The sequence below is a fragment of the Parus major genome, chromosome 7 (genome assembly GCF_001522545.3).
Source record: "Parus major isolate Abel chromosome 7, Parus_major1.1, whole genome shotgun sequence".
NCBI lineage: Eukaryota > Metazoa > Chordata > Aves > Passeriformes > Paridae > Parus > Parus major.
In genome coordinates, this window is record NC_031776.1 from 17,689,345 (window position 1) to 17,704,495 (window position 15,151).

The 15,151-nt window shown below is 36.8% G+C and overlaps 1 protein-coding gene across 1 annotated transcript; it reads right to left on the bottom strand.

Annotated features, from left to right (window-relative positions):
* Positions 1-2,806: 2,806 nt before the first annotated feature.
* Positions 2,807-15,074, bottom strand: LOC107207791 (cytochrome b reductase 1). Its single transcript, XM_015635501.3, has 4 exons — positions 14,568-15,074; positions 10,469-10,677; positions 7,716-7,870; positions 2,807-7,508 (listed from the first exon to the last, which is right to left on the bottom strand). The coding sequence occupies exons 1-4, from the start codon at positions 14,752-14,754 to the stop codon at positions 7,208-7,210; spliced, it is 852 nt and encodes a 283-aa protein (XP_015490987.1). The 5' UTR covers positions 14,755-15,074; the 3' UTR covers positions 2,807-7,207.
* Positions 15,075-15,151: the final 77 nt, after the last annotated feature.

The following is a 15,151-nucleotide window of genomic DNA, read 5'->3' on the forward strand; positions in this document are numbered from 1 at the left end:
AGTTGGACATTTGCATGAAACCACAAATAGTTTCCTTCCTTATCTGTGTTTCTGGCTTGGGACTAGTAGCTTTCTTGCCATTTATTAGTTGGAGCATAATCTAAAATAGAGGATGAATAAAATAATTGATCAAGAATATAGTTTCAGTTATTATTGTCTGTGTGCCTCAGTCTGTCTTTCCCTTTTCTACCTCTCCCTAGGGGAAAAGCTGTTATCTTCCTTATGCTAAATCCAGTTCCTATCCACAGCAATCATGTAAATCTTGGCATCAGTCTCACAGCAGAATAAAAAGTAAAATCAGCAGGAAGCTTCCAAATAAGAGCAACAGGCAGCTTCAGGAGGAAAAAAAAAAAACCCTACAAAAAAATCTTTTCAAATTCTTCCATTTATTTTCTTTCAAAAATAAAGGGTTCTACTCATTAGAAACCCTCAGGTTTTCTTGTATTTTTAAAGATAATATGCCTTCAAAGAATAACAACTCATTATTCAGACAGCCTTTCAAAGCCTTCTATTTCAAAGCTTCTTTCTGAATAAACAAATCTATAACAAGAATAAATTGAAGTTTCTGCTTTTCCTAGTGTTTTGCATAGAGGCTACACAAGCTGTCTTTTCTCAAAATGAGCCAGACCTGAAATTACAAGGTAACCAAAAATTGTTGGATGTAGCTGGTGGAATTAATTTTATGTATTTTACCTACAGACTGGCTCTAAAGCCACAAAAATATTTTTAATTGAAACTTCAAAGTGTTAGATCAAAACTCCCACGTATTTATTATTATTGTTACTATTTGTTTAGGGATGTTTTAAATGTTTAGAGATAGGCAAAGGAAGACTAAATATAATACAAATAACTATCATAAAGATGGTGACAATGTAATAAAACTAAAAGTAGGGTTTGTGATATAATTTGAATTTGTACTTATTAGACTGATGCACAAAATGTGTTTGTATCTTAGTTATTACATTCCATAAGAACTTACTTCAGAGTGAATTAGTTCTTTAAGGCATTAGGAAGAACTATCTTGCTCAGACTAAACTAACTAACTCAGACCGAGTTACCTTCCCCAGGATGAGAGATTGATTAAGTTTTAAACCAGAGAAAACATAGTGAGAAATATAAATATTTTGTTGCTAGAGCAGCGACTCAGGGAATACAAAGATAGCAGTAAAATGTCCTCAGGAGTGGAGAAAGGAGTCTGGAATAAGAAGGAAATGTTAATTAGTGAATGGAGCACTTGTAACTCAGTGGCTTGGAGAGCGTAATGTTAGTAAGTGCAAAATAATACAATTTGTTGGAAAATGTGGAAAATATCTGAACTCTCACAGGACTGTAGTCACCTCTTCACTTAGGAAGAAGACTGAGGAATTGCTGTGATGAGCTCAAAGGATGTGTAAATTCCTTGATAGAGTTTCCTATAGTTAGTACCTGAATTACAACTGAAAGTTAAAAAATATGTTCAGAGTACACAAGACTCCATGATGGCTGACATAGGCTTACAAAGGAAGAAATCAAAAAAAGCACTCCATGCCATTCTGTGCCAGAATATTTGACTTTTTATTAAAACCAGCTGCAAATGGAGTACAAGTGCAGTCAGAGACTGGAGTAACAGGGAACTCTCCTGTCCCTGATGTCAGTTGAAAACTCTGGAAGCAATTCTTACTTAAAGATAACTTTTTTCCCAAATGAAGTAACTCTGTGGAGGGGATTTGAATAGCTGTTGAATGTGGGAATTGCTGACTGCCTGTGAATTTTCTTTCATTTCTTTGAGGAGAGGAGAGCACTGCTTAGGTCTATATGCAAACTTGTTCACTCAAATAATGCTTATGGTTATACAGTTGCAGTTTCATGGACAGGCAAATTCTCCTCAGGCTTTTGCAGTGTCATCATCAGGTTTCCACTGCTTGGTAGCAGGGAAGAGTTTGGCCAAATCCATGTATAACAGTGCCTTCTTTTCAAAAGCTGCGGACTTTTTTTTCTAGTCACCAGCTGCATAAGTGTCAGTACAGACCAAAGCATTAGGAAAACTTCTACTGCAGCATTTTGAGATCTGCTGCAGTTGTGTTTCTCTAGGCTCTTGCAACTTCTGCTTACAATATGCAGTAAGGTGAGGACAAGATTTATCTCTGATTTCACATTGCTGAAGATTTTAAAAGATGCATACTTTTCTATGTGGAAATGGATGTTTTGTGCTGCTACCTTTGTTAGGTATGGAGACCTGCAAAATGATGGTATCATTCAGGATGATTGGAAATGCAGAAAAAAAAGGTGTTTTATTATTGTTGAGTAACTGTCTGGCAAACATCTTTGTTCACTCTATGCACTTCATCCCTTATTTGCAGATTATAACTAAAATGTAATTTTAAGGCTTTTTAAGCAAAGTATTTCCATAAAACAATATGAAGAGAAGAAATAGCTATAAATAGGGAAGCCACTGTCTGTCTCCAGCAAATACTTCATGTAAACTGATCTACCCAATTCTGAGTACAGGCTGAACACGCAAGAAGATTGCTGGCAGAGCAGGTCCTTTAAAAGAAAAGAGAAGTGAATATATAAGTTCTGACATGGCTATGTGTTTTATGACTACTAACCTGATTTTATTTTGAGGCAGACGGCTCATTGTGTCACCTAAAAGTAAGGCTGATCTAGCATCTGCCAAATGCCATTTTGGTAGTGCTTGCCACCTAGTGGATTCCTGCTTGTATACACTTATGAGCAGGATCATCTGTCACAAAAATATTTGGCCATCACACTATTATCACACTAATACATAATTATATCCTGCAGAATTTGAGTATTATTCTGTGGGTTTTTTTTTTTTTTTTAATTACATGCTTGTGAAAATTGAACTAAAAATTGCAAACATTTTCAAAGTTTTTATCCTTTTTCTGACAGCTGTATTTGTAACTATGCCATGACTTGGTGACCAGCAAAATACAGAATTTGAGAGCCAATGAGTAATCAGTGTACGTGGCCATGGACTCAGCTGTAAACTCAAGCCCCACTTGTGATCTCTGCAAGACTAGTGGGCAGTAATGAGGGGTAAACTATTAGTCAGGTAGAAATTCAAGTTCAGGGCAACAAAACGGATGATGACCATTCCAGGCAATTCAGCTAAGAGAAGGGAAGAGGTGATGTTGAGAAAATCCAGATTAGAAGGTGAAATACAAATTGTTTATAGAGTCAATTATTTCACTTTCTGTTATATACTGATTATGTTCCTAATACTACTGTGCTGGTTTTACAGTAATTGATATTTAGTAAGGAGGAAAAGGCCACCCACATTATTTGGTGCATTGGCCAGGAAATTCAAATCAGTGAACCTAAACCACTACAACTACAAACTGCATAAATTTCAACATAAAGATCATCATAAATAATACATAGTTGAAGTCAAGACATATTTAAGAAACTTTGTACAGCTGTCCTCCTGTTTTCAAAAAGTAATTTAGGAATAATTTGATCTTTATCCAAATTTAGAAAGTTTTATTTTAGTACCAGAATGAAAATCTGTACTCAGTTGTATCACAAGCTCAAAATATCATTTTTATTAATATATAAAAAAAAGAATAAGGGAAAAAGACATACTAATTAAATATTTGCTCTCATCTACAAGTAAGTACCTTGGATAATAAAATATTTTTTTTAAGTTCTTGTCAACTTAAAAACAGAGTAAGGAATTTTCTGAAATCAAAGCAAAAGAGACTTCTGAAATAGAAAATATTTGGCAATATCTCTTAGTCACTCAATAAAATATCCATGTAAACAAGTAATCCATATTTACATTATCATATGCAATATTCTTGGTTACATGTAATAATAAGTACACATGTAATTACATTCAATTTCAGAATCTAATTTGCACCATCATTTCTCAGTTTCATTAATGTTGGAAAAAAACACTCTTCTGCTTCTTTGCATAGTACTGCATGACAGCATGTAAAGATAGTATTTCTTCTTCCAGGTATCTTAAAAAGATAGCCCTTTCAATGTTAGGTTTTGTAACTTCCTGGTATTTTGTAGGAATCCAAACCTGAAATGTGAGCTCTACAATCATGTTCCTTTAAAAACAACCACATAGATGATTTCCAAACATGCAGAAAAATCCCGATGAAAGAGTTAGAATTCTACCTTCCATTTGTATCTTTGAAAATACAATTTTTTTGTTTCCTATGTTGGTACTGTATTTATGTTACTCCTAAATACAGCTAAGAAAATTTGCATGAAAGGAAAGTTAGTAGAAGGCCACTTTGAGGAGCAGGTTTAAGACTATTACTCTCCAAACACCTAAATATTTTTATTTAGCATTGAACTAACCTAATTTTTTTGCAAGCATACTTAGAGGCCTTTTTAATCTGTTTAGAATTAAGCCAAAAGTCTATAGTATGTTTTGTCAGTTTTAAATTGCACACACCAAGGTTGATCAAGGTTTAGGAGCTCACAGCTACTGCATCTTGTGGGGACCTTCCAAAGGTCAGCTGCCAGAATTCCACAGTTCATGCACATGAGATATCACTGACTATAAATTCCCCAAATGTAATCTTACAGCTTCTGCTGAGTTTCTCCTATCACATTTGACCTCTAAGTTGAAAAGCAAAGTTATGCTTTGGGAGGCTGCCCTCAAAAGGTTGTTAATCCTTGATTTTCAGTTAGTTTTATATCACAGAATCACTGAATGGTCAGAACTGGAAGGGACCCAGAAGGATCATTGAGTCCAACCCTTAAGCAAAAGGGCCATATGGGGTTTGAACCCACAAGCTTGGTGTTACTCGTACCTTACTCTTCATGAGAACAGAGAAATAAAGAAATGCCACCACTCTTTTTTTCAAGTAGCATTCCCCTTGAACAGTACATGGAATACAGTGGAAACCAGAATGCATACTGGTTATTATAGCTTAACTTTAACAGCATATAGAACCAACCACCTAAAAGTTGTTAATTTCAATACATTCAACTCAGTGGTGTAACAAAAGAAGTAATAGCTTTTGTGTTTTTTCCAGTACAATGTACAATGTAGTTTCTTCCAGAACAATCCCTAGGCAGCTGACTACCTTCCATACAAACATATGCTTTTATTATGTGACCTAGTACTATGCAAGGATTGAGCAAGCTCCTTTTCACAGGTGGATGAGACACAGTAACAGGCCAATACATAACAATTTAAAATGCTCTTGCCTGTGTGAGTGCAGTATAGAAAGCTGCATAGTAAATTACTGCAAGTGAACTCATTTATTCACTTCCCCTGTCATGCTTCACTGTTTGATTCATTGCACACAGTGGGACTGGAGGAGTGCTCACGCAGTAGTTTAGTAGTTTAGGTTAGTGTTCCTTCTGTCATACCTGAATTGTACATTAAAAGCAGGTATTTTCTACAGTGGAAAAATACACCAATGTGAGGTTGGACCCAGTCATCCACAAACCTATAAGTGAAAACATGGAGCTCTGGGATGTAGTCCTTGAGTACCAAATTGTACAGAAGAAAAGTTTTAAAAGTATTTTATTATGCTAGCTTTCTTTACTGCATTCACCAAATAATAAAATATTATAACAAATCAAATAAAAGGAACTGAGATGCTTCTTGTCAGAGACAACCCAAAATAACTCATGTCCAAAATAGTTTGTTCTTACACACAGTGAACTACAAAAATGGCACATTTGTTGAAGGGTAATGTATAAATGTTTTTAAAAGCTGAAGTAGATAAAAATTTATGTAGTATTTAAAAAAATAGGAAATTATATGCTGTCTGAAACTATCTATATTCCAACACGAACAGCAGTAAATTTGTATTTCTAGTGGGCTCTGCAGCTTTTATAAGAGATAATAGAATGGCTTATAATTTTGGACATGAGCAATCCAAATAATCTACTATAATTATTCTTACATAGTAGTAAAAGTATAAATATTGTTTGTATCTGTGAAATTAATGAATGAGCATGATACATTAATACTTCAATTACAAGAAAGAACTATAATAGTAAAGTGCTAGTAGGGACTCTTAATTATTTAAAGAAAATTGCATTATTAGAACTGTAATTTCAAATGAAAAAGTCATAGAGTTTGTATAGATTGCTTATAGACTAAAGCATGTCTTCAAGCCTATGATAATAATGCTTTTGTTGTCAGTGTGGAGATACCCAAATTGGCTTTCAGTTAACAGGTAGCATTTTATTAAAAGAAGCAAAGCTCACCTGTGTCTTTTGGAGAAAGCATTTCCCACTTGAAGCTAATTTTGTTCCTGTGAGACTCATAGCAGATTTTTATGGTTTCTAACCTCCTAATTTCTAGTCTAGTATCATAAATCAACAGAACTGTGCAATCAAATAAAGACACTAAAATGCTGCCTTCTGGGATAAAAGGAAGACTTAGTTTAAGAGATACACTTTTCTGAGTGTGTTTCTATAGCTTTTCAAATAAGATAAATTCTGCATTAGGGTGTCTTAAAATTTCCTTAGATTTCAGTAATAATTGCACGGAATTCAAAGCCAAATATTGTCTGTATACAATATATTTGGTAGAATTTGTTAAAAGGTCAACAGATACATTCTGATTTTAAAAAACAAGACCAAAAACCCACAGAAGTTTCTAAAGGTAACAACATTTTATGAACATATCAAGCAAACTTTGAATTTCTTTTTTTTAATTAAAATTTTTAGAATAAACATTCTTATGAAGCAATTCTGTAAAGTGCGGAATGATCTCAAATCCCAAAGAAAATAGCAGCTGATGAGGGGGTTAATCAGCTAGAGAAATCAGAGCTTTAAAAAATTTTAAAAACAAGTTTATGATGCTTAAAAGAACATTACCAGAAAATTTATGTGTGACAAACTGAATTATTCCATCTGGTATACTTCATGGCTGATTCATAACCTGCAAAATCACTCAAGAGCAAAATTTAGTCTGAATCATGTTAAATTTTTCATGACTATAAGAGATATAAGCATTAAATTAAGAAGTCATATGGAAAACAGTTTCCAATTATGTGATGTCATTCATGCTCTTGTTTTTTTAAACAAGGCATGGACTAGTCAATAAAATATGTTTGGGGCTTAACAGGAATTTAAATCAATATGCAGAAAACTTGAGTATCTTTCAGCAAGCCATACTAAAAATGAACCCCACCTACTTACATAGCAATATAACTAAATTAGAAGGACCCTCACCGGGGGGGAATTTGAAGGTATAATAGTACTTTTATTCTGCGTATTTTCTTTACATGGTTGATCTTTGTCCTGCTTCATCAAATTTGATGTTTTGTTTTCTGACTGCTTCAGTATTGCTCCTCAGATCAGACTTATCTGCATTACTGCTGTTTGTCATTGTGGATTCTACTTCTGTGTCTTCAAAAGTTGCTCCAATGGGCCTCAGAATTTTAGCGTTCTCTGCTGGGGGCCGCTTCCAGTGGGGCCTGCTCGCCATCCACAAAATAAGTGAACCAAAAATGACAAGCAGAAGACCAAGGCAGTTCACTAAAGTTGCTTCTGGTGGGGAAGCACTGTATGCAGGATTTTTCCTTTGAAAGGGGAAAAAGAAAGAAGAGGTTAGAAAAGATTGTTTTAAAGACAATCCTGGTCTAAAAACAACAGTGTCCTGCTAGGTAGTTAATTTTAATACAAGCAAAACAAAACAGTGTCCCAATACTGGATGCTTATTATTTGGGGCAAATGGATGTATATTTGCAGTGAATAACCTTAATAAACAAGTAGAAACAAATACTTACAATGCAAATATAAGCTTTTCTGTGATTCCCATGAGAGCTGTTGCAATCACTGTTGCAAAGATGGTAAGACCCGAATAAACATGTATTGGCATGAGAGCTACGCGGAGATGAACTGGAGCAAATGGGAGCAGAAAGACAGCGAAACCCAAGAAAAGCTAAAACCAAAATAGATTCATAGTTAAGGCTAGATGGAAAACAAGTTGCACTTCTCAAGCAGAATAAAAATAATTATAAAAATTCCATTCTGAGGTGTCTTCAGGTAAAAAATTGAAAAGAATTGGCATTTCCATTTTTTAATGTGTTTCCCATTAAAACCAAAGCAAAATTCTGGATTAGCACTTGGGAAATAGACATTAAATATTTTATAAATCATTCTACCTAATATTGGTGTCCAAACTTACTGATAGTGCTAAAACTCCAACCAAACTAAGTACTGGAAACACAAGTTTTCAGTGTCATTGATTCACTAAGATAGTAAAGGTGTGAGGACCCACACTTTTACAGTCTTGTCAAGTCTTACTCTCTGCTCCTGTTGCAGATTTGCACATAAAGGAACATCAGAAGGCAGTCTAACCTTCTGACTTGAGTGGATTAAATATCTTGTTAGAATTTCAGTTAAATTTAAGTGCCTATCTTTAGAAGGGGAATGGTCTTTCAATATATCAATCACATGGCATTTGCAGAGTGAAGACATGTATGGCTGCCATCAAGTTATTCAGGGAACATTAGTCCTCCAATTAGCACTAATTTATGGTGGAAAATAGTCTATCATGTCCCATGGCTGCATCCACAGGCTTGCCCAGTCACTTTGAGGTTGCATCCCTTCTTTAGTTTGTTCTACGGTTACTCTTCCCTGCTGCTAAATTAGACACCGTGAATGAATTTGTATTTCATTCTGCTGTAACTCAGTCTTAGCCCTTGTTTTATCTTTTCATAATGGATTAGAGAGCCTGATATTTTCTCCCTGGGAGGCTTTTTAGCACACCATTATCAAATCATCTCTTAATCTTAGATCTGCTAAATAGCTGGAGTTTTTGAAGTCTTGCACTGTAAGATAGCTTTTCCAGCTCTCAAATCACTTTTACAGAATTTCTTTGGGTTTGTTGCTTTTTATTTTTCTGATCAATCTTTTATATTTAAAAAAAACCCCATAATATTTCGTATTAGTTTCACTAATGCCATCTTTTTCCTGTCGTCATAGCATTGTGTGAACTCATTTAGAGCTTCATGTAATTTTTGAGTACTTCTTTCCAGAGACATGATTTTCCAAGAGACATTCTCATTTTACATTTTTGGCCTATTCTTAAATTCATGACAGTGTGCTATATTGTATTAACCTATATTTGGCTTAATTAGAATATAGTTACAATATTGTAGGCAGAATATTATGTGAGTGTATGACTGACATGCCCCTTCTGGTAAGTGCCAAGTGTCTTCTCTGTTAACACAGATACTACTTTATGACTATTTTTTATAGTGATCTGTCACTTAATAAACATCAGTCTCTACTGGAGACTCTACAGTCTCTAACTGGAGACTTACATCCCAGGTTGGAGAAAGGAACACCAAGGATCTTTTGATGCGATAGGTAAGTGCCATTGATCATGTTTATAGTAGCAAAACAAAAAGTAGAACTAAGATTTTAGTCACAATTCTTCATTTAACCATTAGAAAAAATACTGATACTCAGTGTAGTGGCAGCACAGACTTCCTTGAAATACCTGCATTATCAGGACAAACTTAAAATTAACATTGTTCTTTTTTATTCATTCATATTCATTCTTATTAATTTGTTCAACTATAGATAATATACTTGACAATGCTGCAATATGCTGTATTTTTTTCTAAATGTTAAAAAACTATTTCAACACTGTTTCCTGTCTATCTCGGCCTGAGCAGTGAAGGATAAAATCCAAAACCCAAATCCCTTAGCTGAGGCTTTTCTGTACTTGATCATAGATAACTCTTTTTTCTTTTTAGTGTTTTGGGGAAAAAAATACTTGAAAGTACAAAATAAATTTCCATTATGTAATAACACATAGGGGAGTTCAGAATGTATATGCAGAAGCATCTCTATCTGTGTTCTGTAAATTTCAAGGCATGGTTGCTGTTCTTTGCCAAATGCCAAACGCACTAAGTTAGCTCATTTTACATTACAATGATGCTAATTCTCTGCCAAGAGCAGTTAAATCATGCCCAGGAACATCTGTCAAAGTTCTGCTGATTCAGGAAAACTGGTTAGCCAGTAGTAGCTCATTCAGATGTCAGATCCTTTAAGTCTCTACTGCTCCCTGATGCACTTGTTCTGCTGATTAACAAAGTCTTAAGGCCAAGAAGTGACTACTTATATTTATGACAGCTGGAAAAAAAACAACCAACCAAACAAAAAAGCCTTGTTACTTCATCTGAGGCTTCCTTAATAAATGCCCTATCTATATCTAAATATGCTGCCAATAAACCAAGTAACTTGCTGTAAGTTCAGGAGTTAATAGGGCTTAGAAACACACTACTGTGTAACTGTATTGTAAGTTAATGGCCATTATGCCAGCAAATAAACAAAGTATGCTTAAAAATGCATTTTTCTTCAAAGTCAATGATCCAGTATTTGTACATTTACATGGTAATTTGCCTAATCAGAGTGTAAAATGCCTATCCCGGTAGTTATAATGTGCTAGCAAGAGCCTATTGTGCCTGAATTACTCAAAACATTCTTCAAATTTACAACCTGTTTATAAATACAGTTAGATTCTGACCTGTAGAGAATAAAATATAACAGCAGTCAGCCCAATCCAGCTGTGCAGACTGTACATGTTAGGAATATTCTTGGCATTGTGGAATTCAAACACAGCTACCATAGAAACAATTGCAAGAATCATAGCTATGGTATTTAATCCAGCATGTATGAACTTCATTAGGAGTTTACTGCACTTCCAGGTCCAGGGCAATCTGTACACAATAATAGCTGAAGAAAGAAGAGAAACAAGATTTTAGGCTTTATAGGATAATTTCTTCAGATGTTAATAGCTATGCATAATTCACATAATTACATTGTAAATTACAGCAAAATCCAACCTTAAGTCTTCTAAAAAGTCTATTAATAGGCTTTTTCTCATACACTTAGCATCGCATACTCTGAAAATACAACCGAGCCTTAAATATAGCTTTTAAGGGATTTTTTCTCAATTATAAAAAATTCCACAAACTTAAGTGTGTTTCAAAAAAACCCCTGGTAAATAACTTGAATGTCATCTTTTCCTCAGGCATTAAATTGATCTAACAGTGATTTCACATGGAATTTTGATTTTTCTGCTACTAGTCAGATTGGAGCAATATAGCCTGATTCTTATATTGAGGAGATCACCTGTTGATAAAGTGTGTAGGATTATTTTATAATATTTATTCTCTTTGCCAAGTTTGGATAATGCTGTTCTCTAATTGCATACTTATATGACTGTCTATTACATTGATATCAATAAGACTGTCTTAAAGCAATCTAATACATAAATATGATTCCACACACCAAGCTTATCACCTCCAACAGTTCCCCAAAGGGACACTACGTGATAATGTTAGAATCATAGAATCCTAGAAACACTAAGGTTAGAAAATACCTCTCAGATAATTGAGTTTGACCATTAACCTATCACTGTCACATCTACACTAAACCATGTCCTGAGCACCACATTTATGTTTTTTCGAATGCTTACAGGGACAGTGATTCCATCACTTTTTTGGAAAACCGTTTCAATACCTGCCCAACATTTCTGTGAAGAAATTTTTGGAAGTACCCAATCTTAACCTCCCCTGGTGCAATTGGAGGCCATTACCTCTTGTTCTATCACCTGTTTCTTGGGAGATGAGGTTGATCCCCACTTGCTATACCCTCCTTCCAGACAGTTGTAGAGAATGATAGGGTCCCTCTCTTAGCCTTTTCTCCAGGCTCAACACCCCCAGCTCCCTCAACTGCTTCTCTTCAGACCTGTGCTCCACACCCTTCACCAGCTTCATTGCCCTTCTCTGGACACACTCCAGCACCTCAGTGTCTATCTTGTACTGAGGACACAAGATTTGAGGTGCGGCCTCACCAGTACCAGGTACAGGGGGAACAATCACTGCCCTGGCCACATTTCCTGCTGGCCACACTATCCCTGATACAGGCCAGGATTCTGTTGGTCTTCTTGGCCACCTGGGCACATACCAGTTCATTTTCAGCCAGATGGCAATAATATCCTGCATTAGCCTATTATTAATCAACTTAGTACTAATGATAATGACTTCTAATTTTGTAAAGCAGATGTGTCAAAAGACCCCAAAACAAGCTGCAACATTCCATGAGGATATTCCTAGTATATCCTCCTTATCATATGTCCCACAGTCAATAATTTATTTGCAGTGCAGTAGAGTACTGGACTCTGTATGAAGAAAACTTAATAAGCATATCTCCTGGTCTCAGTTTTTAGTCTTTGATTTCAGAGGGTCAAGTCTGGACTAAAATTTTTGTATAATGTTTCTTTATTGTCATCTAGATGATTTAACTTCCAAAAGCACTATAAAATTCCCTAGTCGCTTGTCCACATAGTCTCAGATATCTGTTTGGGCCTTGAGTTTTCTAAGTTGTTTCCCATAAACATCCCAATAGAAAACCAAGGAATAACTGACTAATGGCTTGGACAGTTGTTAACAATATCATTCATTACCATGTTACATGCCACAGTCCAGGCCATATGCATGATATTATAGTTTGGTTTATCATCTTTCTGTGAGGGCTTTGTATGAAGTTACACATTGCAATTTCATTGTAATAGTTTATCATTGTGAAAAGACACAGTTTTATTTCCCCTTCACCACTTCTGTGTGCTTCTCCCTGCCTTGTAACTGGTGCTTCTCTGATCTGCAGGAGGAAAGAAGACAATCTGGGGAATAAAGGGAGAGAAGGAAGATTCACCTTTCAGTGAGTACAAGCTCTTAAAAACTTACTCAGATGTGATGTGTAATTTATGTATGTTATAAGCACATACATAATTAGAATGTTTGGCGGTTACATGGTAAAGCAGCCTTGTGAAGAGCTTTCTCAAGGCAGAACTCTCTTGTTCTGTTCTACAGATCTCTAGTACTGTTAAGAAATTTGACAGCCTAGGTACCCTAGACTGAGCTTTTTGACTCAGATCTTACTCCTGTTTTAAACTATGATTTTAAAATGTGTCACTCAGGGCAGAGTTATACCTTGCAACATCTTTATATGGCATGGGACATCTGTCATTTTACAAACGTACAGGGCAGAATTCTAGAGTTATTGACCAACAATACATTTCCATTCTTTGTATAGACTAACAAACTGAAGATAAAAATTGGTTTAATCATTATTTAAAATCCTCTATTCAAATTTAACTTTGGTCAAATTTAACCAAGTTTTTTTTAGCTACACCTTTCTACTTTCAACTACTTAAAGACTTCTTTTGCTTGTATGTGTCCAAAGAGGTATCTGATTTCCCACACTCATCCAAATTGCTTTTAATTCAGTGGCAGACTTTATCAGGCAAATTTGAATCAGATTCACAGTAGTATCTTATCTGTTATGATTTCATCTGATTTACCTCTTCAGTATCCAACTTTGCTTTTCCTATTATGTAATAGGACTTCCTCCCTAAATCATGCTGTATTATTAGTGAATTCCTTGTATGTGTATAGTTTCTTAGCTATGGTAAACTTCCATTTACTTTACCTATATCCTTACCCATACAAGGCTTGGGGCAACCCCCTCTCTCTGTGATAAAGGGAAAACAATGAGTTTCAGATGGAAAAAAATAGCAAATACATAAGAAAAAGCTGCAGAAAGCCTCTCCCTATTATCTTCAAATGTTCTATGCTTATATTAAAAAAAACAGGTTGAGCACATTAAGTAGTATAGATCTTAGTGAAGTCAACCTGTGATTTTTATTGTTTATTTTTAGCCTGAAATTACACTTCCTATTGAGCAATGTTATGTAAAACAACTTCAAAATATGGTTTATTGCTCAATAGTAGTTTGCAGCTTGAAGCTACAAGAAGGCTGAGAACAGCCCCACTCCCATTGAAAAACAAAAATTTACAGTGTATGTTGAGATCACAACATTCTCGTCCTAGCCAGAACTAGACAGCCTTTGGCATCTTCCAGCCTTTTGGCTGGTTGAGTTGGAAGTGTAATGGGAAAACATTAGTCCATGACTGAACTCTATGAAATCCAAAGTGCATACACTCTTGAAAAAAAAAAAAAAAAGCAAGAAAATGCAACCCTGTATCCTAATAATTATATGTTATTTAAGCAACAGAATAAATGATTAATTTAAGAGATGCTCTTTACAAAACACTTAATCCTAAGTCTAGCCTGAAGAATTGCATTTTCATAGTGCCTGTGGTGCTACATTTTCTCTGGCAAAAACCTCGCTCCTGGATCAAGCTTTTGTGGTACTGAACTTTCCTTTCTCTTCTTGTGTCATGGAAGAGAGCAAAAAGACAAACTTTCCTAGGGCAGCATTTCTGGTATTTCGATTTTCAACTTGCATAAATTCCAGCTGCCTAGGAAAAACACACCTCGCGAGCATTACTCAAAGTGCACGGCAATCCCCGGGCCAGGATAAACAAGTGCTTGCAGAAAAAAACCCTAAACAACCCAAAACTCATGTAGCAATTTTGGCTTATTACAAGGGACTCTTTATCCCTTTTCCGGGAGTACTGGCTTCCCTAGATCGCGGACCGACTGCTGCGCTCTCGCTGTCACCCGCTGCCGGCCGCAGCCTCCCGCGCTCCGCCGCCCCGGCCCCAGGCAGTCCCTGCTCCCCCGCAGCTCCGTGCCGACCCGGGCCCCCGACGCACCGATGCCCTGGATGAAGACGAAGCCCGTGATGATGAGGACGGGGTGCCAATTGAATTCTCCCAGGCTGCCGTCCCAGCTCAGCCCCTCGCGGTAGTGGAAGACCCAGACGAGGGAGAGAATGACCGACACGAAGCCGACCAGCAGCGTAGAGGCCAGCAGCGCCAAGAATCGCCCGTAGTCCTCCATTTTTCGAGCCCCGTGCGCGGCAGCGAGCGCCGCGAAGGAGGGGCGAGACGGCGGCCGGGCGGGGTCGGGCTCGTGCGTGGGCTCGGGTCCGGCGGGGACGGGACAGGACGGGACGGGATGGACGCATCAAGGGCCGGGAGCAGGGCGGAACTCCGCGTCCCTCCCTAACCCTGCCCGCTCCGAGCGTCCCGTCGCGTTCAGAACTCCGCCTTAGAAAGAATTTTCCGTGTCCCCTGCCATGGTGGCAGCCCGACTGCGCTCCCCCTGGCAGGCAAGGAAGGGAGATGGTGGTCACGGGTTTTGTGCGGAGAGGCTGTTGTGGAGGTTGGAGAGTTCACAGACCCGCCATAAAGATAAGCCACCACAGTCATAAGCACTTACAGATAAGGCAGGAGCG

Bases quoted from the DNA above. Each gene is read 5' to 3' on its own strand.
- LOC107207791 (XM_015635501.3), bottom strand. From the start codon at position 14,754: ATGGAGGACTACGGGCGATTCTTGGCGCTGCTGGCCTCTACGCTGCTG. The intron at 7,871-10,468 runs GTCAGAATCTAA...TTTTGGTTTTAG, and splicing joins TTATATTTTATTCTCTACAG to CTTTTCTTGGGTTTCGCTGT. The intron at 7,509-7,715 runs GTAAGTATTTGT...CCCCTTTCAAAG, and splicing joins GAAAAGCTTATATTTGCATT to GAAAAATCCTGCATACAGTG.